This window comes from Miscanthus floridulus, chromosome 6 (genome assembly GCF_019320115.1).
Source record: "Miscanthus floridulus cultivar M001 chromosome 6, ASM1932011v1, whole genome shotgun sequence".
Taxonomy (NCBI): Eukaryota; Viridiplantae; Streptophyta; class Magnoliopsida; order Poales; family Poaceae; genus Miscanthus; species Miscanthus floridulus.
In genome coordinates this window covers 103,427,398-103,452,996 of record NC_089585.1, presented here as the reverse complement: position 1 = coordinate 103,452,996, position 25,599 = coordinate 103,427,398, and the positions used below count along the sequence as shown (strand labels likewise).

Genomic DNA, 25,599 nt, shown 5'->3' with positions numbered 1-25,599 from the left:
ATACAAATGCAGAATTAAAACTATCGGTCTAGCCAAGACTATACCCCACTATATATGTTCACTAGCACCTTGCAAAGATAACAATTATGCAACAAAGGTGCTGGGCTAGTTAGAGCTCTCCTAAACAATTCTAGGAGCAAGGTTACACAAACCTATGCCACTAGTACTTTAAGCGACAAGGGAGCTCCTACACATGCTAGTAAGCAAAAAGCACAAAGCTAACTAAGCTCACTAGCAATGCTCAATAACAAGGCAACCAATGCCTAATTAGAGAGCGCAAATACTTAGCTACACAAACTAAGCAATGTGACTAACAAGGTTACTAAAACCAAATTAGCCACGCAAGGGAGCTACTTCTATGCTACACAAGCAAGAAGGTAATTAGCAAGCTACACAAGCTATCTAATTACAAGAGCAACTACACAAGCTTAATATGTATAAAAGTAATTGCAAGCTTGTGTAATGGGAATGCAAACCAACGGGAAGAATAAGGTTGACACGATGATTTTTCTCCCGAGGTTCACGTGTTTGCCAACACGCTAGTCCCCGTTGTGTCGACCGCTCACTTGGTGGTTCGGCGGCTAATTAGCATCACCCGCTAAGCCCGCACGTCGGGCGCCGCAAGAACCTACCCCTTGAGTGAGGGTAGCTCAATGACACGCTTTACTAAAGTTGCTCTTCGCGACTCCCGCGGGGCGAGCACAATGCCCCTCACAAGCACTTCTCCGGAGCGCCGCACAAGCTTCTTGCGCGCTTCGACGGAGACCACCACCAAGCCGTCTAGGAGGTGGCAACCTCCAAGAGTAACAAGCACCACCGGCTTGCAACTCGATCACCTAGTGCCACTCGATGCAACCTCACGATGCAATCGCACTAGAATCACTCACTCACACAATCGAATGATCACTATCAAGTATATGTGTGATGGAGGGCTCCCAAGCACTCACAAGCATGGACACTAAGTCCCCTGAGGTGCTCAGCACCAGCCATGGCCGAGGGCCACTTCTATTTATAGCCCCAAGGGCTAAACTAGCCGTTACCCCTTCACTGGACAACGGTCGGGCCGACCGGACGCTCCGGTCGTGTTGACCGGACGCTGGACTTCAGCGTCCGGTCGCTCGCAGACGACCACGTGTCCCGGTTCCAACGGTCACTTGACTTGACCGGACGCAGCAGCACTCAACTGACCGGACGCTGAACCCCCAGCGTCCGGTCGTTTCTAGTAAGCTCCCGAGCATGACCGGACGCGTCCGGTCGAACGCGATCGGACGCAGCCAGCGTCTGGTCACACTCCAGCTACTGCGTCACCGTACGTCAGCCTGACCGGACGCAGCCTTCCAGCGTCCGGTGCATTCAGATCCAGCGTCCGGTCAGTTGACCGACGCCAGCATCTTCGCGACCAACACGTTTTCACTTCTAACTTCTTCACCCTTGCTCCAATGAGCTAACCACCAGAATTTGCATCCAGCGCAATAGAAAATAGACATTCCATTTTCCCGAAAGCGCCGAATCCCGCCTCACAAGCTCGGCGGGAGGGAGAGAGGGACCCAAACCCATCTCACCCCTGCAAACACCACCTCTTTTGTAAATGTGCCAACACCACCAAGTGTACATCACCGTGTGTAAGTGAGTTAGCATTTTCACAATCATTTCCCAAAGGATGTTAGCCACTCAACTTGCCACGCCACTCGATCCTAGCGACAATGCAAAGTTAGATCACTCGAGTAGCACTAGATGACCGATATGCAAACAAGTTTGCCCCTCTTGATAGTACGGCCATCTATCCTAAACCTGGTCATAAACTTCTCTACACACCTATGACCGGTGAAATGAAATGCCCTAGGTTATACCTTTGCCTTGCGCATTCCATTCCATCTCCTTCAATGTCGATGCAACACATGCACCAACACGATCAACAATGATATGATCCACTTCATATCATCACATGATCATATTGGTTCATCGATCTTGACTCTACTTGCTCTTCACCGTTGCCATCGTCCATCGGCGCCAAGTCTTGCTCAAGCTTCACCGCCACGCGGTCCATCACTCCAAAGCCTTCGACTTGCCCTTCACGCTTGCAACCGGTCCATCAAGCCAAGTCTTGTCTTGATCTTCTCCACCTTGATCACATGACTCAATGTCATGTCTCATGTGCATTTAAGCTCCTTCATCATCACGTGTGTGAGCTTTGCAACATCTCCAAGCCATTTTCACCTTCATGGCATATGTTGCTCACACACATGTACCTGTGGACTAATCACCTGTGTATCTCACATAAACACAATTAGTCCACCTAGGTTGTCACTCAATTACCAAAACCAAACAAGGACCTTTCAACACGTGCGCATCAGTTAAGAGAGTGGATGAGTAGAATATCTTGTCCTGAACCGATGTGTGGTACCATAGTAGTAGCTCTTCGTGCGGTAGACGCGATGACCTAGCACGTGCGCATGTGGCCTGGACAGTACAGCAGTGCAGGCGGGCTCGCTGGACATGCAACAAAGCAACTTCAGTTAGAGAGTCTAAGGTGCCCGCATGCTCGATCACGACGCCTACGTGATACGGCGCCGCGTCACAAACCCAACAACTCCATCTTACTGCTGCTAAGCATAAGGGCGTATAGTAGGTAGGATGGGATTGTGTAAGGGCACGCGTTAGATATACATATCTTTGTTACTGGTTTGTCTAAAAATAGCTTAAATTAGCTATGGTTAACTAGCTAGTTAACTGACACTCATATTTGGATAACACTCATAATTAGATCATAGTATCAAACATGCCCTAAGTCGACAGGAGGTTGCGGCCGGGCTCTGCAGGCTCTGCAAATGTTCAGAACTAAAGAATCAGGCAAGCAGCTTGCGCGAATGGTTATTTATTTTAAGCAAAACACGCGAATGGTTAATTAGCTGGCGCAGGGCGGTAGGGCTGTCCATGGGCCCTATTTGCTCATGGCACAGATCCACCCAATCATTCAAACAGTATGCGCCCTGTTCGCTCGGCTTATAAGCTATACCTTTTCAGCCAACGAACAGTATTTTTCTCTCACAACAAATCAGCTAACAGTACTTTCAGTCATGGCTTATCAGCCAAGCGAACAGAGCAATGATTGGGTTTGGTTGGGTGACCTCCCAATTTCCCCAAAATCCGATTTCCCCGCCAATCTAAAAATCATATTGTTTTCTCCCCTATCTTTTTTAAAACTGTCCGATTTTACGCACCTTGCTTGACAACGGTTTTGACTGATGAGACATCATATCGTATGTGCGGACATGGCGTGTAAATTAGACCACGTTTATAGTTCGGAGACGTATAGACTTTATAAAAAAAATTATAGAAATAAATTTTCAAAAGTTTTTTTTCTTTCTAAAATCAGGCTCTATCTTAAGGTTTCTAGCTTGAAATTATTTGAACCTTATATAGTTTCTTTTTTGTGTTTATTTGATAGTAGATGCACTCATTATCTATTATAACTAGTTTATGTCAATGACAGAGACTAGAAAGGAGTTAAAGCGAAGCATTCTTTGTTGCCTTTTTTTTCTTTTCTTTTATTGCTTGATGCATTTCTTGTTGGATGTTTTCTTTTAAGAAAATGTGTTGTTGCATTATATCCTACAGAAGTAATGAAAAGGATTTTCCATGAGATGGCAAATGAAAACGATTAGCCCCACAGGAGGTTTGGGAATAAATGATTGTCTGATAATAAGCAAGGAATATGTCTTTTTGCAAAAGATAATACGTATTGCATTTAGCCTATTTAACCAAATCTGTTTTGGCTGGTTGACTTTTTTAACAGTAAATTCGGTTAAAGTTTTGCCAAAACCAAGACTCTGCACGACCGATTGCACCAATTGCGGGGGCCTACATATGATACAATAGGCCTAGACCAGCCAGGCTTGTTGCCTTAGCCAGGCTCTAGCAACCAACACAACCTATAGGATGAAAATACATATCTTTGGAGAATGATGGACTTGAGGGCTCTTTCTGTTCCTTGTGAAAGTTACCCATGAAAAGCCTATTGCATATGAACTATTGCAACAACAGACCAGCAGAAGGTTCGAATTTTGTTTCATCATCTTCAATTGCAGCTCTAGCACTCTAATACGATAATAGCATGAATGACATAATTATAGGGATGGCTCAAGTAATCCCTTCTCAATTGCCATTGTCATTATGCACTAGGATTATGGCTACTTGGACTTAGTTGATTTCTTTTTCTTTTTTTGCCGCAATTCATCATTACTTGCGAGATATGATTCAGCTATGACACTCTCCTGGGCCTCGTTCTTTCTAAACTCCTTTGCCTTTTTCTGCAAATAGATAATAAATTTAGGATGATAAGTGGCCGTGTTAATTGAAAATTCCGAATACTCCTGAACAAGTTATCAGTAAAACCATTGGTATAATAAAGCACAAAACAACAGCAAGTTACCTTTAATGACTTTGCTATATCAGCTATCTCACTGTTGTCACTGGCATTCTTGTCAGATTCAGATGGACCTGCAGTGTTCTCCTGCAACAAATAACAAAGAATGTTTTAATCATGATGAATGCAAGAGAAGGAAAATCGCAACAATACTTAAAAAGGGAAGATATTCTAACCTTTGGAGGAACAAATGCAGCCTCTCTCTTTCTTTTGTTTTCTTCAGCTCTCCCAGATTGCTTCTCCAGCTTCTCTTGCCATTTCTTTGCTGATTTCTTTTTGTCACTCATGAAATACTCACCATTCTCAAGTTCAAGATCAATCTACAAAATACAGAATGATAAATCAATCCAGAGCACAATATGCAAAAGGAGAATATCAAACAATATAAGCACCTTCAACTACTACACCCATGCAAACAAAGACAATTAAGTGGCTCACTCCAAATTCAAGTAGCATACTAGAAAGAGCACTGATCTTATACAAAGAAAAAAATTATGAATGAATTATTCGTGTGCATGGACAGCTAACATAAGCTTAAGTTACAGGGCAGGATTGGTTACCACCAATCATCACTAACTGGCTTAAGTAACAATAAGATGCAGATGAAAGATAATTTCAAACCTTACCTTGCTAGGCTGTTGAGGCGGTGGAAAGGGTGTGTACGGTTTCTTCTCCTTAGTTTGAGGCTTCTTCTGCTTGACATTCTTCCTGAAAAATAAAAAAGGGGTGATAATCAGATGAACACAATATACTTGATGCTGAAGCTCTAAAAGAAATATGATGCATGTCCTTACTTCTTGAAATTTGGGAGAAATCTATCCCAGTTTTCGGTGGCTAGAGCAGGATTTTTTGCTAGCTCACGTTTGATTAGTAGTTCCTATATAGTTAAACAATAACAATAAGCACCCAATAATCCATTTCTTGTGAACATCCCTTCAAAATAACATCAAGGAAGGGTGAAACCAATCACCTTGATGTGGTACACTGGATGCTTTACATTCTTTATGCAATCCTCTACAATCCTTCTCACTTGTTTCAGTCCCCTTCCCCTATAGTTGCCCATGGATGCAACAGTATTTCCCTTTCATTGGGAAAGACAACAGCAGTAATAAATGGTGTCAAAGGGAGGAAATCTAAAATGTACATATAAAGGTAAGAAATTATGAAAACCTGCACTAAGATGTAGCAGCCAGTCAAAATCTCAATAGCCTGTAGAACATGAAATAATGTGTAAGCAACAAAGGGATCTATGATTATTCTGAGTTTACGGCACTAAAGGAGGCACCCATAGGAATAAGAACAGTTTTTACCTTGAGTGTAGACAAGTTAGGGCCTAAAAGCCGTTCCCTCCTTTTAACAAAGCGTTCCTGCAGATAGCATTATAAATAGATTGGAGGATGAGTAAAGTTCAAACAGTGAGGAAGGACACTAAATCTCTAATTACATACATTTAGCATATTTTCATATGGTCAGTTGGTCACTCCTGTTACAAACTTTGATATAAGTAACAGCACAATAAGTCAATAACTTAGCATAAAGACTATAGAATAATACCAACAAGAAAAACATGGGAAGTAGGTTGCCAAATCAATGTCTACAGACATATGAAGACAACAGCCAACAGAGTATCGTGCAGATAACTATATAACTATATTATAGAAAGGTTTGTGACTATATGTTTATGTAGAACTAGAAAATCCAGCTACGGATGGGATAAAGAGCCCTGGGCCTAGCAAACAGGGAAAATTATAGAACTATAGTATAACCAAACATGACTCTCAGCAGTCGGGAGAAAGGATAACCAATATATTACCAACTTAGTACTGTCATTACAAAATGAAATGAAAAAAAAAATACCACTTCAAATTTGAACAAGACCTTGGAAAATAACAAATGATGGCCCAAAACGTTTTCAGGTCCATTATTTTCCCTTTCGAATTATACAAATTACAAGAATGGTCTTTGCAGCAAGGAATATATCATAGCACGCAGAGAAGCACCTCATGATGTTGAGTAAATTTAAGTCTAATATTCAAAAGAGATCTGAAATCAAACTTGCAATGAAAAGGTGTCCTACCTTATTTCTCACAAGACCACCAATCTTAATAATATCACAGTTCATCTCATCATCAAGAATTTTGATTGCCTGCAAAAATAAGTAGTAGTAAGACCTTGAAAAAACTGCAGATTAATCTCAATTCCACTCAGATCACGAAGCTGCCACCTCGAAGTGCAAAAACAAGATCCGCATAGTACCTTGATACCTGAATACACAAGGGATCATACGTCATACCTGAGGCGCAGGGACGCTCCTGGACAATAGCTTAATCAGTTCCCTGGCCTTGATAATAATGAAGGGGTCCCTTGTCTTCCTGGTGGTCGACACAGTCATGGATCCCTCCACCTACACACACAGCAAGAGAGGCTTCAGACACATTTGGTTACCACATAATAATCTCGCCACCCAATAGCAATTTTTTAAAAAAGGCTGATAACTCATCACAATGTACCAAATTGAGTTCGCACGAGATCCCGTGCTCCTTCAATGCACCCTTCACGAGCGGCCACGCCTCCTGCAGGTACTTCTCTGCACCCAAACCAACAAATAACACCTCACGAATTCGCCTCCAATAAACTCAAATCGCATGCGTTCCATCGCGAAAATCGCGGTAGGCAGGACGGGGGCTCAGGAACAGATGCTTGCCTCGGTACTGGGGAAAGAGGGTGGAGAAGGAGCTGACTTCGAGCATGCCGCCCTCGTTCCAGGCAGGGTCGAACTTCTCGATCTTCCAGCGGTCGATGTTGGGGTCCTCGTCCCAGGGCTTGGGCTTGTCGTGCTTCCCCTTCCGCCGCCAGTTCCTTCCCTCTGCCGCCTCGGCATCCTCCGCCACCGCCGCCGCGGCGTTCGCTTCGTCCTCCGACGCCATGGCTGAGAAGAAAGAGGGGCTAGTGCCTGCTGGACCTCCGAGGAGCTGGAGCAGGAAGATGAGGCGATGAGGTTAGGGTCGCCGTGCAGATTAGGGTTGATTCCTCAGGCGGCCGCCGGCAGGGAGAAGAGAGAATGGGGAAGGGCGGGGGGCGACTGGGTGAGGGCTTTGGGGTTTTTGGTGCGCATTATTATGTTTTGGGCTTGGTGGGCTTTGGCGGCGTTTTTACGATGAGGCCACCACTGCGAAGTCCACGGTGTATGAATCAGGCCCCGTTTAGATGCTAAGCCAAAAATAAAAAATTTTCAAGATTTTCCGTCACATCAAATCTTACGGCACATGCATAGAGTACTAAATGTAGATGAAAAAAAAACTAATTACACAGTTAGCCGAGAAATCGTGAGACGAATCTTTTAAGCCTAAATAGTCTATAATTGGATAATTTTTGCCAAATACAAACAAAAGTACTACAGTAGCCAAAAGCTAAAAAAAAAAAAATTCGGAACACGGGGCCTCAGTGACGGCCCGAGCAGCCGCCTATGGACAAGGATCTGTCGCTGTAGGAGATTTGAACTTCGTGGAAGTACGAGATTTTTTCACCGACCAATAAAGAGCAATGCGGTCGCCCGGAGGTCTGGCCCTAGGCCCTTCCGGAAGCAGCTCCCGCGCCCGGCGTCTGCTCCGTGCTGTACGCTCCACTAATGAGTCCCCCCACCCACGCCGCCCGCCTCCACGCGTGCGCATACAACCCGAAGATCACCAGTATCGAGAAGAAGAGGAGACACCAAAGTGAGGCAACAGAATGTGAGTAGAGAGATGCAACACTCGACCTAATTTTGAAACATCCAAATAAAATATTTGTAACATATATTTAAAATAGTTGAAACACTTGCAAGATACGTCTTAAAAACACTTGTAAAAAAACCTGAAAACGCTTAAAAAAGCAATTGGAAAATATATGCAATATATAGATAAAACACATGCAACATTCAGATAAACACATTTACAAACATACGTTTAAAAAACAGATGAAATATTTAGAATAGAAGCTTCCAACATAGCCATTGCAATATATGCAACATCTCGATTTAGTTTTGCAACATCTATATAAAACACTTGCAATATACTACATTCGGGTTCCTTTACAAGGTGTTTGCTCATTTTTTCTTTTAGGCAGGTTTGTTGGGCATCGGCAACAAGAACGAGGCGGTAGTGCTTTGGAATTCCTACCGCACTAAACGCAGATGTCGTTGCGCTTGCATGGTGTGTGGGACTCCAACCGTTTGTATGTTGTATGCAGTCACACAAGACTCCAAGAGACCAGTGGGAGGCGGCGGCGGCACGGAGCCGAGGCAGAGGTGGGAGAGGAGCAGGTGCAGGGAAGGAGAGCGAGGCCAGGGAGATCACGAGCAGTAGCACCAGAATGAGAAATCGACATCTTTTTTTTATGGAGAAGTCAGAGGAGAGCATCGGGGAGCAGGCATATTGGGCGGAAGGGGCCCGGACGGCACGGACAGGAGTAGGGAATTCGCGTTCGTCTTTACGGACACCCTAAGGAGAGGATTATCGTAGAGCAACCCCATATGTAAAACTTTTGGCTCTTCAAAATAATTAGCCTATCAAATAGCAACGTTCCGCAACAGTTCCTTAAAAAGTTGGCTCCCCGTTTTTTCCATTGCATTTTGAAGGCAGACGTATTAAGATCATGTTTGATACATGGTTATCAGTTGGGACTAAAAATTAATCCAAATTAGTTATAGTTAGCTAACAACTAGTTGAAAACTTAGCTACAGCTACACTAGAGCTAATTTTGACTAATCCAAATTAACACAAAGTTTCCTTAATCCAAATGGGCCAATAAAAAAATGGCACTTTCCACTGTCACCTCCCATTCCAGCAGCTCAGACGGCCTTGTATGCCCACCTCGCTCGACATGCATCGTCTCAGTTCTACTAATTCCCACCCCCAGCCACCACAGCGTTTACATCCTGCGAGCTCTCCCCTTGCGGTGGCTTGCCTTCCCTGATATCTCAGCATGGACACGGTCAAGAAGATTTGTCGAGAACTATCTCTGGCATCGCCATGAAGCCCCTTTCCCTCTAGTGTATTTATGCCTCGTGAATATTCCGCAGGGAGATGATACACGTCCAATCCTTATTCGGTGCGCGTGCGTAGGCATGATGAAGTGATGTGCGGACACACGTCAAGAAGTGAGTGGAGCGAGACTCATCTTCTTTGATGGGCAGGCAAGGCACATTGTTGCCTTTCGCGTGCAACCCCGCAAGGTTACGGGAAGACGGTGGTCATGAGGGCGGGCAGGGTGTGGGCAAAGCAATGTGGCGGTGTGCTTACCGCGGGTGGCGGTTGAGGCCGATGCCAGCAGGGCGGAGAGGGTTAGGGTTCAAATTGGGCATTGGGCATTGGGCATTGAGCTCTCCAATATCCTCTAGCCCTAAAGGATAGCCCGGGTCAGCAGATGGCCTGGCAGAGGTGGTGGATCGACGGGTGGTGAGGCAAGGCAGCAGTGCTACCTCCGGTCGGGCAATGGAAGACAACCGGTGGGCAGGATTGACAGGGAGGCAAAGTACTAGGAAGGGAGGGTTAGAAGTGGCAGGAGCGGGCAGTAGGCTGGTCCATGGGTCGCGTGGACGTCATTGGAATTACATTTCAGAACATCTATCTGTCTAAATTAATCATTATATTCTTTCGCTGAAAGTTAAAAGCCAATCGTGAGCTAAAACTGTATCAATACAATTCAAATGCTCAATAGCCTAAAAATGTTGTACTACCTCTATCCCGAAATATCTGTCGTTTTTGCTTCCTGAGAAATAACTTTGACTGATATATATTAAAAATATTAATATCTATGGTACATAATTGATATCATTGGAAAGATCTTTGAATTTAGTTTTTTAATAAATTTATTTTGAGATATAAATTTTGTATACATTTTATATAAATCGAGTCAAACTTATGACATGCACATCAATGACGACAGATATTTAGGTACGGAGGGAGCATGCTTCATATTTGTGATTTTGCGATCCCATACGCAGCACCGTCAATGGAAGCTCTATACCAATCAGCTAGGAGTATGTAAACTTGTCCATCTTATCTTCCAAACGAAAATGTAGATCTAATCTGTTAAGATGTGCAATATCTTTGCTATTAGCTACCTAACGGAAGACAAGAAATACAAATGTGAATATATTGAATTATTTCTCTTAGCTTTTACTATTTTTACTATACACGCGTAGTCATAACTACCTGAATTATCTAGTCTATTAAATTGAAGAACCATTAAATATCAAAATATTGACAAAAACCAACGCCACAACCCTCCTGTCATTGCTTCCTCAATTTTATATACACTAGGTAGAGTGCCCGTGTGTTGCTACAGGATAACTAATAATTTATACTAAAAACACACGGATCGCATGATAAGATAACAATACTGTAAAAATTAAATACCAATGTTAAAGTGATATTTAATCCAAAAAGCAAAGTTTATGAATTTAACACAGTCACGGAGTGCACGGCGTCGTAGGCTCACGAACTCTACTTTATAGACATTTCCGTGATGCGGCTAAGATAATGTTTTATATTGGCAGGAAGAAATCTCTGATATCCATTTCTTTCATTGTAATCCATTTATCTGGACAATGTTTGAGGTGAGGGCACGGTTACAGTTTTTAGTAGCTTTGTGATATTGTCCGAAGCTATGAGATGATTGATGTATTGCAATGATTCTTCCAGAGATTGGGTCGAATCCAACCTAGAGGCTCGGAACCCTGCATCTTTTTCTGGACGGGCTCACTTCGGATGCGCCGGTAGCAATATCAACGATCTCCAATCGATGGACCAAGTCGTATGGATCCCAATACAATGGCTTAGACATGTAGATTTTGTTCTCCTTGTACTTGGGTACACTTGTTTCACTGAAGCTTTCATTGAAATATTTAGACACGAACAGTGTCTGATCACCGATGTCCCTCACCCTGGACCACTCCGGCGTACGGTCGTGGAGGTTGCACTTGTAGATTGCACTGCTGTAGGTGAAGCTCTGTGTCTCATGGAACGTGCTTGCCATGGCACCCACAATGTGCAGCTCACCGTTTGATTCTAGGTAGCTGCGGTGGTAGAGCCCCACAGGTGACGACAGCGATGGCAATAGCGTCGCGGTTGGAGTAGCACCGGCGGCGTTGCTGTTGCAGACGGAGATTTCTCGAGTGCAGTCGATCGCCAAGAACTTGTCTTGGCAGTGGACGATGGACCCCACGGAGAACTCCAGTTTGGTGTCGAGCAGCGTCCATGCGCTCTCGACTCTAACCCGACAGAACGCGACCTCCGTAGAGCACCCAAGCATGTCCATGGCCACGCACTCGTGGCCGGCGGCGTCAGGCGGTGCCGAGAGCACGATCTCATGGATGAACATGCCCCTCATGTCTTCTAGCTTGATGGCTCTGCCTGCGGCATCCATGTTCCCATAGCCGTTGGTGGGATGGAGGACCCACCGGCCGTGGACCCTAGACACGTGTTCCAATGAGGACGCCGTCGCGACGTGTTCGCCTGCTGGCGGGAGCTCAATGCGGGGGGCACGGGCACCGACGAATGGATTCAGCAGCGTCACGGATGCCGCCTCGTCCATGAGCGCTAGCCACCCACACGAGGAGCCACACGCCACCTTGCTGCGCACGTCGGGGCAGTGTCTTGGACAAGACCTTCTTCGGGACGCAGTAGAAGCCGACGCGATCCGAGTCGGGGTCGAATAGGAGCAGCAGGAGCGGCCTGAAGGTCACGAACGAGACGGCGGCGCGCCATGGGGAGCAAGCGGATCAGAAGGATGCCACGTCGTGGCCTGACACGAGACGCTGCCCGATGGACTCGAGGAGATCCTCTAGCAGTCCGGATCTCCAGTCAGAGAGAGGTAGGGACCTTCTCTTGGAATTGGGAGGCTGAGCCATGGAAGACAGATGATATCAACTATGGTTCACGCAAGAAATTTATGTTCGGTGTCTACTGTCACGATGGACCATGGATTGGGGAACGGGGATATGGGGAAATGATTCAAAATGAACAGATCCAAGGGCAATTTCAGTAAGAAACAACAAGCGAGGGCGATGGAACACGTGAGCGTAAAACCAAATGAAAGGAGGAAAAAACGTCTCTTTTGCAAATGCAAAGAGGAAAAGTAATTAAATATAGGCAGATTTGGCAAGGCTCTCAGAAATACAAAGAGGTTCCTTTTGTCTTAATTCTTTTTCCTTCTGTGTTAATTCTCTTTTCTTTTGCTCGTTGCCATGTATGATGATGCATGCAAACATGCAATGTGTATATGGATAGTGTTGGGTACCATAAAAAGGGGTCCCCTAAGCAAGAACCGAAAAAAATCGCTTAGACCTTGTAAATATCGAAGCCAAGAGACAACCACCGGCGAACCCCCACCTTATCTAAGGCCCGGCTGGACCACCCGGCCCACCTTAAACAATATCTGGGCTCACCCAAAGTGGGCTCGGCCCAAAATGAAACCACGAGGCCTCGGACGAGGTACCGATTCTCCACCTCGCCCGAGGCCCCACGCCACAAGGCCTCGGACGAGATACCGATTCTCTGCCTCGCCCGAGGCCCCGCGCCACAAGGCCTTGGATGAGCTACCAATTCTCCGATTCGCCCGAGGCTCCGCGTCACGAGGCCTCGGATGAGCACTCAGCTACCGGCTCGCTCGAGGCTGGCTCGGTGTAACACCCTAGGTGTTTGACTTCCACAAAATTGCATGTCATTTCATAAACATATGCATCATCTATGTAATCATGCCATTGTCACTGAAACATACACATGCAACATTCACAAATTCTGTTTGTTTCATACTTGATTGCTTATGAATGGTAGTAGTGCAACATGTGAATGCAACATGAATTTCTCATACCTTGAAACATGGCAACATGGTAGTAATATGACAAGTATAAAATAACAACAAAGTCATGAAACATGTGAAACATTGAATTGCAACATTTGGGTGAATTGCTTGTTTTGTTGCTTCATCACATGTGATCATTTGAAATGGGTATAGCATTTGTGTAAAGTGGTTGATTATGGTCTAATACACCTTAACTACACTTAGGGTAATTGTTGGAACATTGTTCATGTGGATCAAAATGACAAAAATGCCCTCAAGTGGAGGTTTGACTAGAATTGACCCTTAGAGTGCCACTGTTTGACTGATTCAAAAGACCAACTTAGAGACTTTGCATGGCTGTGCATTCTTTACCAAAGTTGTAGCTAATTTATCAAGGAACAAAAGTTGTTTTATGATCAACTCATGAAAATGTGTGGAACAGCCTCAAACATGGCCCACAAGTCATTATTGATGGTGGATTCAACACTGAAAAATATTTCTAAGTCCTAACTACATTTTCAGTTTGATTGAGCCACCTTTGGCTTGATACAACTCAGGATACAAGGTGAATTAGCTGTAAATTTCTAAATCAAAGTTGTAGCCTTACCATAGCTCTGCAACTTTTGTATACATTACTTTCACTAAATCGTCACGGTTTAAGAGATCCATCACAGTTAAGTTCGCTTGTCAGTCATCGTCATTGAACACTGAATTGGAAATTTTAGAAAACGGTCAGAGCTCGCCGTGGCCGACCGGCGCAGGAGCTGCTCGCCGTGTGGCGCGCATGCTCTACCGACGTCTCCACGTCACGCGTCCGAGCTCCAGATGAAGGCCAACATCTCGCCACTCGCTCGTTCACTCGCCATTTCGCTCTGCCATCTTCTTCCTCCGTGAGAGCACGGCGACCGGGATGCCGTGGCAGCCGTCGAGCCAAAAATCCACCACAACCGAGCACCTTGGTCCGATTCATCCAAGCCATAGCCCCACCGTGAGCTTCTCCACGTCTATGACCCCACCGTCATTCCATTTTCGCCTCAGGTAGACCTCCCCGTGAGCGCGGCTCCATCGGGTCGCCATGACTGCCGCCGGCCGAGCTTGCACGGGGCTGTGCCACTCGAGCCCCTTGCTGTCCCTTCTCTCCCTTGCACTAGGTGCTGTGTGTGACGCTGAAGCTCATAGAGTGGGCCACTAGGGCCGTGACGCCGTAGCCTCGTCGGAGTCGGCCAAACCATGGCTGAGCGCCGCCATGGCCGTCACCACCCCCTCTTGCTGCAGTAATAGCCAAAATTGATGGCACCGCTAGATGCGCATTGATGAGGCGAGCACCGTAGCACCGCTGGACTCACCGGAGATGCCACCGGCGACGAGTTGCGCCGCCGTCTCTTCTTCCTCCCCTGCCTGTCTCATTGTCTCGCGGGTCCCGCGTGTCAGTCATCGTTCTCAGGCGGGAGCGAGTTCTGGGCCGCGTCGTGACTGGACCGCGCCAGCGCATGCATCGTGGGCCGCCGTGTTCCTTCGGGCCAGCCCAGCAGTAGAGTAGGGTTTCAAATTTGTTTTGGTTTTATTCTTTTCACAAATTTGTGTATATATTCAAAAATATATATCTCCTAGTTGGTAGATTCAAATGATGTGGTTCTAATTTTGTTGAGTTCATGATAATGTCTAGTTTATATTAAAAATATAAAGTATGCCATGTTCTGTTATGAAAAATGGAGTTGCTAATTATCTCTTTTAATCATGAAAGAAATAGGGGTAATTATATCTTTTTCTATGCAGCTCCAAATGGCATGAAATTTTTATGGTGTACTGCTCATATCATGAATAGCTTGTAGTTAAATTTTCATACATTTTGGACACTGTATGTAGGAGTTATAAAATTCTCTTATTTGCATGGATGGATCTTGTGTAAATTTTCATAATTTTTCTATAGATCCAGTAAAGGTAAAATTTGGTGAGTGCTATTCTTATGCTAGAGTGATACTAGGAAAAATAAGAAATCTGTTGCTTGACACTTTTCAATAGGGTTTCCTAATTTTGCTCGAAATAGACATGCCATCTGTTATTTTGGATACAACAAGTTCTGCTTGTCCAATGGCTTTGAAATTTTTATGGCAGTCTATGTGAAGCATGAGATAGCTACTGTAATTTTTATAGCTTTTTCTGAATAGTTTTACTATATATTGCTTTAATCACCTAATTAACTAAATAAATTAGAAAAGGGCATTAAATAATTTATTTAGAAGTTGGCACTATACTTTCTGATGTTCCTCTGGTATGTGCAACAAGTTGGTACACTTGGTTTGGTCCGATTATGCTTTTGCATCATCATTAAATAATTAAGTTAGTAACCCTGTCATTTCTAGACAAATTCTAGGTTTACTGGAATTCGATTTGGTTAACGTAAGAATCATGCTTTGATGTTTACAAATGATTTGTAGAGAATTTCATAAGCTTTCCAGAATGTCCTCTTGCAAGTCATTTGAATTTATAGAACTCTGGTTATGATTGAATTAAGGAACTACTCGTTGCAAGTAAAACCTTAACTTTGATTTAAGTATGCCTTTAATATTTCCTAAACTTGTGGTAATGTTCCTAGGTGTTAGGCCTTTAATTGAAGATGAGCATCTTTATCTTAGGTTATGCAAGTTAGGTAAGTTGATCTTCTTCTTCAAGTTAAGTTAGATACATGTTTTAAAGTGTTTTGAATAGGGCTATTCTTAATTAGTAAACGAGTGTCCAGTGATGTTTGCGTTAAACACTTACTGTGATTCATTCATCATGAGCATCATGTCATTCCTTATGCATCCATGATATTTATCTTGTGCATCGGCATGTAATAGGTGTACCGGAGGGTGTGACACTGCTGGAATTCAAGGAACCGAGCGAGCAGCAGCAGCCAACACCGGAGGTTCAGGAGGTACAGCCCTCAGGAGAAGTGCCAGACGAGGTCACCGTTGAGTGCCCGGATCACCGCCCGTGCAACTTTGTGAAAGGCAAGCCCCGGAGCATATTAAGCCTCCTAATTTTCGAAATGCAGTTACAGTATTATTGTTACATATATATATTGTTGCATTAAGTTTAGGTGTTGGATACAAACACTTGCTGCATTGGTTATCCAATCCTTGTCCAGATATTGATACCCTGAATCCTATGTAGCTTAGGCTCGTGTAGTGCTTAGCCCTGCTTAAACACGGTAGAAGTCAGGTGATTTCCTGTCACCTGCGAGATATAGGAAGATACATATGGCACGGTTGGCTATATTTGCTATCGTGGAAAAGAACCAGTCTTAATTTGAAATGAAGACCGGACGGAGGCTTGCCGGTTTGCAGTGACTCCGTCTATGTCGCTTAAGGACTGAATCTTGGAGCCTTTCCTGTTCATGTTGAATGCATGCCTCTCTCTTAGTTGGCCGGGTCTGGAGACCGACCACGAAGCCGAGTAGCTCACCTCAGGCTAGGAGTCGATAAGTATAAAGTACGCCTCGGAAGGGAGCCGTAGGCGTGAGTCCAAGGGTAGGTGATTTAAAAGTTCTGATCGTCTTGGCAGAAGGGTAATCCCTGAGAGTGCTGGCGCTGATCGAACCCGCGAATTTGGTTCCTGAGTTGTTCCAAAGGTGACCCACAGCTACCCTTGCTAAGTATGCCAGGGTGAGAGTTAGGAATACCCCCTCAGCTGAGTTGTAATTCGATTCGAGTCACCGTCTCTCCCGGTTAGTGAGAACTTGACGGGCTTATCTCCAAAGTAGATACACTAAATAACATAATGGTTCAGAAATGATGATATGATGATGACAGCCTGATTATACCTACTATGGTTAGTATTGTTTGCTCCTAATAAGTGAGTGCTCTAGTACAAGTGCTAATCTAGTGGACAGGTAAATGATGATAAGCTTGATGCTAAGTTTAAATTAGGCACTACATTCATAAGCTCTTTTATGCAACTATGTCAAGCTAGCCCACCTCATAAGCCTTGCATGACCCTTGGTGTCTTTTATTTCTGGTTTTGACGAGTAAGTCTAGCTGAGTACCTTCTCGTACTCAGGGTTTATCTCCCACCTGTTGCAGATGACCAGTTCTACTTTGGTTGCTGCAAGTATTGCCTTCTCCCAGCTGGGGATGAAGACTAGACCGTTGGGCGCAGTCTCTCCTAGTTCTCGTACCTGATGATGCTTTTGTGGGACATGACTCAGATCTGGCAATGTATTTGAAACTATGAAGTTATGTACTAAACTATGTTGCTTCCGCAAATTTGAACTTGGTTTGTAATATTTTATTTGAACTCTGATGGATGTAATCCGAATGCTACTTGTAAAATGTTGTAACGAATGATGTGTTGTGTTGAATCACTACGGTCTTGGTTTGTATGTCGAGAGTTGGTTGAAATCCTTCGTGATTTTCGGACTACCAGGATTATGGGAGCTTAAGTACAGGAATTTGATCACTTCGGTGATTGTTTTTGTACTTACATTCTTATGATTTGGTTGGTTCTGTTATAGTTGGCATCAGAGCAAGATTCGACACTAAACATGTCATTTGTGTATTTAAAACCAAAAGTATTTATGAAAATCCTAAATTAAATACTAAGTATTGCCAGTGGTCATATCCCTTATGCCCAAATAAGGACTCTTAGGTGGCTTATTAAAGTACTAACTTGGGGGTTCCTGCTTATTTCTGTTTCGTTGTCCATACGGCGTGCTATTGTATGGATGCCATCCGCTTGGGTGGTAATGTATGGATCAAAATACCTCTATGCTCTGGTAAGTGGGAGTTGTGAGAGCATGACCGTCCAACCATCGGTCTAGGGGAGAGTAGTTGTGGTTGCTCGCATACTTACATGTTCGATCATGTATCTATGAGAGTACTTAAATGTGGGTATCTTTGTCGGGTAGCTGTGATACTAGAGTATATACATCGGGGGATGTATGTATGAAAGTATTTAGTTTACTGCTTACTTTACATGCATTTGGGAAATTATTGGGCTGAAATGAAATTTTCTGCAGGTACACTAACAACGTATCGTTGTAGATCGACTAGCTACCGTATACGAGAGAACGTATGTATGCCACCGTATATTTCGCTAGCCTTTAAATTTTTCTAGGTTTGTGAGGACGTACGGATCGTGCATGCATCATGTTCAAGCATATATAGCATTTTTGCATTACTCCCTCCTTTAAAATTGATGGTCCCGACTAATTAAATTCGTATCCCTTAAATGATTCTCCCCTTACATTGCAACTTTTTGCTACAGATGGCGCACATGAAACTCACTGCTCGCAAGTCCACTGGAGGCAGGGCGCCTCGTCACCGTTTAGCTCCTCGTGAGCCCCGTCCTGAGCCTACTGAGGCGGAAAGGCTGAGGGCAGAGCTGGCCCGGGTGACTGCTGAGAGGAATACGGCTCAGCATCGTTTGGAGCAAGTAACATAGGAACGGGACCAAGAGACCTTGGAGGTTTAGAGGTTGACAGTTGCTCACCACAACTGTGAACGTATGTTGGTTCACGTGCTGAACCAACGAAATGAAGCCTGGCACGAAGAGAATGTGTTGAGAGCGCGATAGGTGGAGTTAGAGCAGCAGTTGGCAGTTGCTGAAGAGTACAATGACCATCTCCATGAGGAGGTTCACCTGTTACATAATCAACTTCACCCTCTCCTGCCACCTGATGATGAGGATGAGATGGGCTCTGGTGTCATCATGGCTGAAGGTGATGATGGCATTGAGGTCAATAGACCTGAGGACGTTCCACCTAAAGAGGAGGAAGATGAGGAGTTAGAGCCTGCTAGTGATGAAGATGGAGGAGAGATCTTCGACACTGACTCCGAGGACGATGCGTAGTTTAGCTTACTACTTAGGTAATGCGCTAGAGCTAGTCTTTTGTTGATCCTCATGCATGAACGAGTAACTTTGTAATAAGTTAATCGTTGGGATGTAATATCGGACCCTATGTTATTTTGGATGAAAGTTTGGAACCACTATGGCTTGGATGTAACCTATCAAACGTGTTATGCTCCACGTATGTGAGCCTTTGTTAAATTTCATCTTTGCGGTCTATAGATCTCGTTGTTGGTTAAGTTCATCGCATTTATGTGTCAATTGATGCGCTTGATGAGTTGTGTGATTGTGATGAATGATTGTGCCTCTGTTGATTATATAAATGCATTCTCTCCAATGGAATTAGTTTGACATAATTATACAATTCATCTACAAAAATTTCCACATCGTCAGTGCTCATTGGCTATACATTTTGCAGATGGCTTATAACCTTCGTCGCAGTCGTAGCATGGGAGATGAGGAACAACCACCTCCTCCACCACCCACACCAGCTGAGCTAATGCAGACAGTCGTTGAAAGTCAGCGCATGCTAGCTGAGGCTATGCGCCATATGGCTAACCATGATGATCGACATGTCCGCTAGAGACCCGAGCCGAACTAGTACAGGAGCTTTAAGGACTTCATGGACATAAAGCCTCCTATCTTTAGAGAGGCAGAAGAACCATTACAAGCTGATGAATGGTTGAGCACGATAGAGCAAAGGTTTGGATTGCTCCATTTGACAGAAGGTATGAAGGCCTCGTATGTAGGACACCAGCTCCAAGGCCCTATAGGCATCTGGTGGACCCATCACTAGACCACCTTCCCTGCAAACATCGAGATAGTCTGGGATCAGTTCCAGGCAGCTTTTAGGGGACATTTTATCCCTCCTGGTCTCATGGCCATTAAGCATACCGAGTTTATGAAGCTAACCTAAGGCAACAAGAGTCTTAATGAATACCTCCAGGCATTCAACAACCTGGCAAGGTATGCTCCCGAGTTTGTGGATACTGACGCCAAGAAGATAGCTAGCTTCAAGAGGGGACTTTCCCCTAAACTGATGAAGTCTATGGGCAACTACAAGTGTGTCACCTTCAATGAGTTTATCAGTGACACCCTAACTTAGGAGAATAATGATAAGGTATATGCTGCTTCCAAGAACCGTAAAAGAAACTTTGAGGCAGGTGCTTCTCAGTCTAAAGCACCAGTGGTATCCAAAACCCAGTATCGTCCACCCAATGCTAATGTTCGGTACCGCCCACCTCAGAAGAAGAATCAAGCTAAAACTGGTTTCCGCAAGGGGTACACAATTTCCTTGCCAAAGAATACCTCTAGGCAGGGTAGCTCCAATGTCTCACCAGCAAACAGGCCATGCTGGAACTGTAACAAGCCTGGTCATTGGGCTAATAAGTGTCCCTATCCTTCCAAGCAGAATGCTCAGGGAAACGTCCGTCAGGGGCGTGTTCACTACACTACTATGGAGGAAATTCCTACTGGTGAAGTGGTCACCGCTGGTAAGTTCCTTGTTAATGATCACCCTACAGTTGTGCTCTTTGATTCAGGTGCTTCGCATTCCTTTGTGAGTTCTACTTTTGCATCTATGCATAAGATGAATATGATTACAATTGTCAAGGGTGGTTATTGTATTAGTGCTGCTAGAAATAATATCATGACTAACCAAGTAGTTAAAGATGTAAGGATTGAGATTGGGGATCAAGAGTTCCTTACGGATCTTGTAGTTCTACCGGGGGTAGGAATCGATGTAATCCTAGGAATGAAGTGGATGAGCAGGAATGGAGTGTTGATCGATACATCAACCCGTGTGGTAATGTTGAGAGATCCTGTGGATAAGAAGGGTTTTCTAGTGCAGTTACCTCGTGATATTGCTATCCACAATATAGCCAATGCTACCCTAGCCAAAGCCATTGATGATATACCGGTTGTCTGTGAGTTTCCAGATGTCTTCCCTGATGACTTGCCTAGATTACCTCCGGACCATGATGTAGAATTCAAGATAGAACTCATTCCGGGTACGGCTCCTATTTCTCGAAGGCCCTATAGAATGCCGCCTAATGAGTTGGCTGAGCTGAAGAGTCAGTTAAATGAGCTATTAAAGAAAGGTTTGATTCGGCCTAGTTCTTCTCCTTGGGGTTGTCCGGCTATATTTGTGAAGAAGAAGGATGAGTCTCTACGCATGTGCGTGGATTATCGCCCCCTTAATGCTGTTACCATCAAGAACAAATACCCTCTTTCTCACATCGATATTATGTTTGATTAGCTCTCCAACGCTAAGGTATTCTCCAAGATCGATTTGAGGTCTGTTTACCATCAGATCAAAATTCGTCCTAAAGATATACCTAAGACAGCTTTCTCTACTCATTATGGCTTGTTCAAATACCTTGTCATGTCCTTTGGGTTGACAAATGCTCCGGCACACTTTATGTACCTGATGAATTCAGTATTCATGCCGGAACTGGACAAATTCATCGTTGTGTTCATTGATGATATCCTTGTATATTCTCAGAATGAAGAAGAGCATGCTGAACATCTGAGAATTGTTTTAACTCGGTTACGTGACAACCAGCTTTATGCTAAGTTCAGCAAGTGCGAATTCTGGTTGAATAAGATACCTTTTCTAGGTCATGTGTTATCTGGAGATGGAATTTCAGTTGACCCTACTAAGGTGCAAGAAGTCCTAGAGTGGAAGGCACCTACTACGGTCACAGAAGTCCAAAGTTTCCTAGGTTTGGCTGGCTACTATCGTCGCTTTATCCCGGATTTCTCTAAAATCGCCAAGCCCATGACTCGCCTACTTCAAAAGGATGAGAAGTTTGTGTGGACTCCGAAGTGTGAAGAGGCTTTCCACACTTTGCGGACCTTACTAACCTCTGCTCCTGTATTGGCACAACCTGACATCGAGAAGCCTTTTGATGTCTACTGTGATGCATGTGACACCGGTTTGGGGTGTGTTCTTATGTAGGAGGGCCGAGTCATTGCTTATGCTTCGCGCCAGCTTCGAAAGCATGAAATCAATTATCCTACCCATGAGTTAGAGCTAGCTGCGGTTGTTCATGCCCTGAAGATTTGGAGACGTTACTTGCTGGGTAATGTGTGCAACATCGATATGGATCATAAAAGCCTCAAGTACATCTTTACTCAACCCGAGTTGAACATGCGTCAACGACGATGGTTAGAATTAATCAAAGACTACAACCTTCAAGTGCACTACCATCCTGGTAAGGCAAATGTGGTTGCTGATGCCTTAAGCAGAAAGGCCCATTGCAATTCCTTAGTTAGTGAAGACTTTCATCTGGCACACCTCCTTCATCCTGTAGTACTCCACAATATCACTGTGGATTGCTCTCTTAGAAGTTGAATTATCGAACTCCAGAAGACTGATGTGGGTGTGTTTCATATCAAGCGAAAGATGAAAGATCAGGAGACCAAGCACTTTAAGGTTGATGACAAAGGAATTCTCTGGTTTAATGATAGGCTTGTAGTACCCAATGACAAAGAACTTAGAAATCAAATTATGGCTAAAGCCCATTCTTCTAAATTATCCATCCATCCTAGTAGCAGTAAAATGTATCAAGATCTCAAGCTATATTATTGGTGGACCAAGATGAAGAAAGAAATCGCAGCCTACGTGGCAAGGTGTGATAACTGTTGCAGAGTTAAGGCTATTCACATGAGGCCCGGATTATTGCAGCCACTCTCTATTCCTAGCTAGAAGTGGGAAGAAATTGTCATGGATTTCATTGTTGGATTACCCACTACCAAAAAGGGTTGTGATTCCATCTGGGTTATCGTAGATCGTCTAACTAAATCCGCTCACTTTATTCTGGTCAAGTCTACCTATCACCCTCACAATTATGCTGAGATTTACTTTCAACAAGTGGTACGTCTCTATGGTGTACCCAAATCCATTGTTTCAGATAGAGGACTGCAATTCACGGCTCGCTTTTGGGAGTGCTTACATCAGAACCTTGGCACCCATCTAATCCGCAGTTTTGCCTATCATCCGCAAACATCGGGATAGACTAAGTGTGTTAATCAAATTCTTGAATACATGCTTAGAGCTTGTATTATCTCTTGCAAAGGCTCTTGGGAGGAATGGTTGCCTCTCGCTGAATTCTCTTATAACAACAGTTATCAAGAGAGTATCAAAATGGCTCCTTTTGAAGCAGCTCTTTATGGCCGCAAGTGTAGAACTCCTTTGAACTGGGTGGAGCCCGGAGAAAGAAGATTCTATGGTATTGATTTTGTAAAAGAAGCCGAAGAGCAAGTCCGAACTATACAGAAGAATATGACTACCGCTCAGGCTAGACAAAAGAGCTACGCTGACAAGAGAAGAAAACCTATTGAGTTTGAAGTAGGTGATCATGTTTATCTGAAGGTATCCCCTATGAAAGGAGTAAAATGTTTTGGAATCAAAAGGAAGCTTGAGCCTCGATATGTTGGACCTTACCGCATTATCGAGAAAAGTGAAAGAGTAGCATATAAACTCGATCTACCACGTGAAATGGGAGCTATATTCCCGGTATTCCATGTGTCTCAGCTGAAGAAGTGTCTCCGTATTCCCGAGGAAAGAATAGCAACAAGGAAAGTCAACTTGAAATCTGATCTTTCTTATGAGGAGAAGCCAGTGCGAGTTCTAGATACTCAAGAAAGAGTGACTCGTAAGCGAGTAGTTAAGTTGTACAAGGTAGTTTGGAGTAATCATAGTGATCGGGATGCAACATGGGAGCGGGAAGATTATTTAAAGGAAAATAATCCAACTTTCTATACTAAATGGTACGCTTTCCAAATCTCGGGACGAGATTTTTCTAAGGGGGGAGGGCTGTAACACCCTAGGTGTTTGGCTTCCACAAAATTGCATGTCATTTCATAAACATATGCATCATCTATGTAATCATGCCATTGTCACTGAAACATACACATGCAACATTCACAAATTCTGTTTGTTTCATACTTGATTGCTTATGAATGGTAGTAGTGCAACATGTGAATGCAACATGAATTTCTCATACCTTGAAACATGGCAACATGGTAGTAATATGACAAGTATAAAATAACAACAAAGTCATGAAACATGTGAAACATTGAATTGCAACATTTGGGTGAATTGCTTGTTTTGTTGCTTCATCACATGTGATCATTTGAAATGGGTATAGCATTTGTGTAAAGTGGTTGATTATGGTCTAATACACCTTAACTACACTTAGGATAATTGTTGAAACATTGTTCATGTGGATCAAAATGACAAAAATGCCCTCAAGTGGAGGTTTGACTAGAATTGACCCTTAGAGTGCCACTGTTTGACTGATTCAAAAGACCAACTTAGAGACTTTGCATGGCTATGCATTCTTTACCAAAGTTGTAGCTAATTTATCAAGGAACAAAAGTTGTTTTATGATCAACTCATGAAAATGTGTGGAACAGCCTCAAACATGGCCCACAAGTCATTATTGATGGTGGATTCAACACTGAAAAATATTTCTAAGTCCTAACTGCATTTTCAGTTTGATTGAGCCACCTTTGGCTTGATACAACTCAGGATACAGGGTGAATTAGCTATAGATTTCTAAATCAAAGTTGTAGCCCTACCATAGCTCTGCAACTTTTGTATACATTACTTTCACTAAATCGTCATGGTTTAAGAGATCCATCACGGTTAAGTTCGCCTATCAGTCATCGTCATTGAACACTGAATCAGAAATTTCAGAAAACGGTCAGAGCTCGCCATGGCCGACCGGCGTAGGAGCTGCTCGCCGCGTGGCGTGCATGCTCTGCCGACGTCTCCACGTCGCGTGTCCGAGCTCCAGATGAGGGCCAACGTCTCGCCACTCGCTCGTTCACTCGCCATTTCGCTCTGCCATCTTCTTCCTCCGCGAGAGCACGGCGACCGGGACGCCGTGGCAGCCGCCGAGCCAAAAATCCACCGCAACCGAGCGCCTTGGTCTGATTCATCCAAGCCACAGCCCCACCATGAGCTTCTCCACGTCTGTGACCCCACCATCATTCCATTTTCACCTCAGGTAGACCCCCCCATGAGCGCGGCTCCACCGGGTCACCATGACCGCCGCCGGCCGAGCTTGCACGGGGCTGTGCCACTCGAGCCCCTTGCCATCCCTTCTCTCCCTTGCGCTAGGTGCTGTGTGTGACGCTGAAGCTCGTAGAGTGGGCCACTAGGGCCGTGACGTCGTAGCCTCGCCGAAGCCGGCCAAGCCGTGGCCGAGCGCCACCATGGCCGTCACCACCCCATCTTGCTGTGGTAATAGCCAAAATTGATGGCACCGCTAGATGCGCATTGATGAGGCGAGCACCGTAGCACCGCTGGACTCGCCGGAGATGCCACCGGCGACGAGTTGCGCCGCCGTCTCTTCTTCCTCCCCTGCTTGTCTCACTGTCTCGCGGGTCCCGCGTGTCAGTCATCGTTCTCAGGCGGGAGCGAGTTCTGGGCCGCGTCGTGACTGGACCGCGCCAGCGCATGCATCGTGGGCCGCCGTGTTCCTTCGGGCCAGCCCAACAGTAGAGTAGGG

General features: G+C 44.6%; 2 protein-coding genes across 2 annotated transcripts; both read right to left on the bottom strand.

Moving 5' to 3' along the window:
- Window positions 1-3,954: 3,954 nt before the first annotated feature.
- LOC136456454 (KRR1 small subunit processome component-like) lies at window positions 3,955-7,527 on the bottom strand. Its single transcript, XM_066456333.1, has 12 exons — window positions 7,131-7,527; window positions 6,937-7,013; window positions 6,720-6,830; window positions 6,504-6,572; window positions 5,737-5,793; window positions 5,597-5,635; window positions 5,397-5,507; window positions 5,221-5,303; window positions 5,053-5,134; window positions 4,603-4,746; window positions 4,433-4,513; window positions 3,955-4,310 (listed from the first exon to the last, which is right to left on the bottom strand). The coding sequence occupies exons 1-12, from the start codon at window positions 7,351-7,353 to the stop codon at window positions 4,191-4,193; spliced, it is 1,197 nt and encodes a 398-aa protein (XP_066312430.1). The 5' UTR covers window positions 7,354-7,527; the 3' UTR covers window positions 3,955-4,190.
- Window positions 7,528-10,439: 2,912 nt separating this feature from the next.
- Window positions 10,440-12,001, bottom strand: LOC136460946 (uncharacterized). The gene is made up of 2 exons (XM_066460459.1): window positions 11,171-12,001; window positions 10,440-10,529 (listed from the first exon to the last, which is right to left on the bottom strand). Exons 1-2 carry the CDS (start codon window positions 11,999-12,001, stop codon window positions 10,440-10,442), a joined length of 921 nt encoding a protein of 306 aa, XP_066316556.1.
- Window positions 12,002-25,599: the final 13,598 nt, after the last annotated feature.

Bases quoted from the DNA above. Each gene is read 5' to 3' on its own strand.
- LOC136456454 (XM_066456333.1), bottom strand. From the start codon at position 7,353: ATGGCGTCGGAGGACGAAGCGAACGCCGCGGCGGCGGTGGCGGAGGAT. The intron at 6,573-6,719 runs GTATGACGTATG...TTATTTTTGCAG, and splicing joins GGAGCGTCCCTGCGCCTCAG to GCAATCAAAATTCTTGATGA. The intron at 5,135-5,220 runs GTAAGGACATGC...TTTATTTTTCAG, and splicing joins TTTCTCCCAAATTTCAAGAA to GAAGAATGTCAAGCAGAAGA.
- LOC136460946 (XM_066460459.1), bottom strand. From the start codon at position 12,001: ATGGACGAGGCGGCATCCGTGACGCTGCTGAATCCATTCGTCGGTGCC. The intron at 10,530-11,170 runs GTGAGCCCGTCC...GTCTTCCGTTAG, and splicing joins TTGCTACCGGCGCATCCGAA to GTAGCTAATAGCAAAGATAT.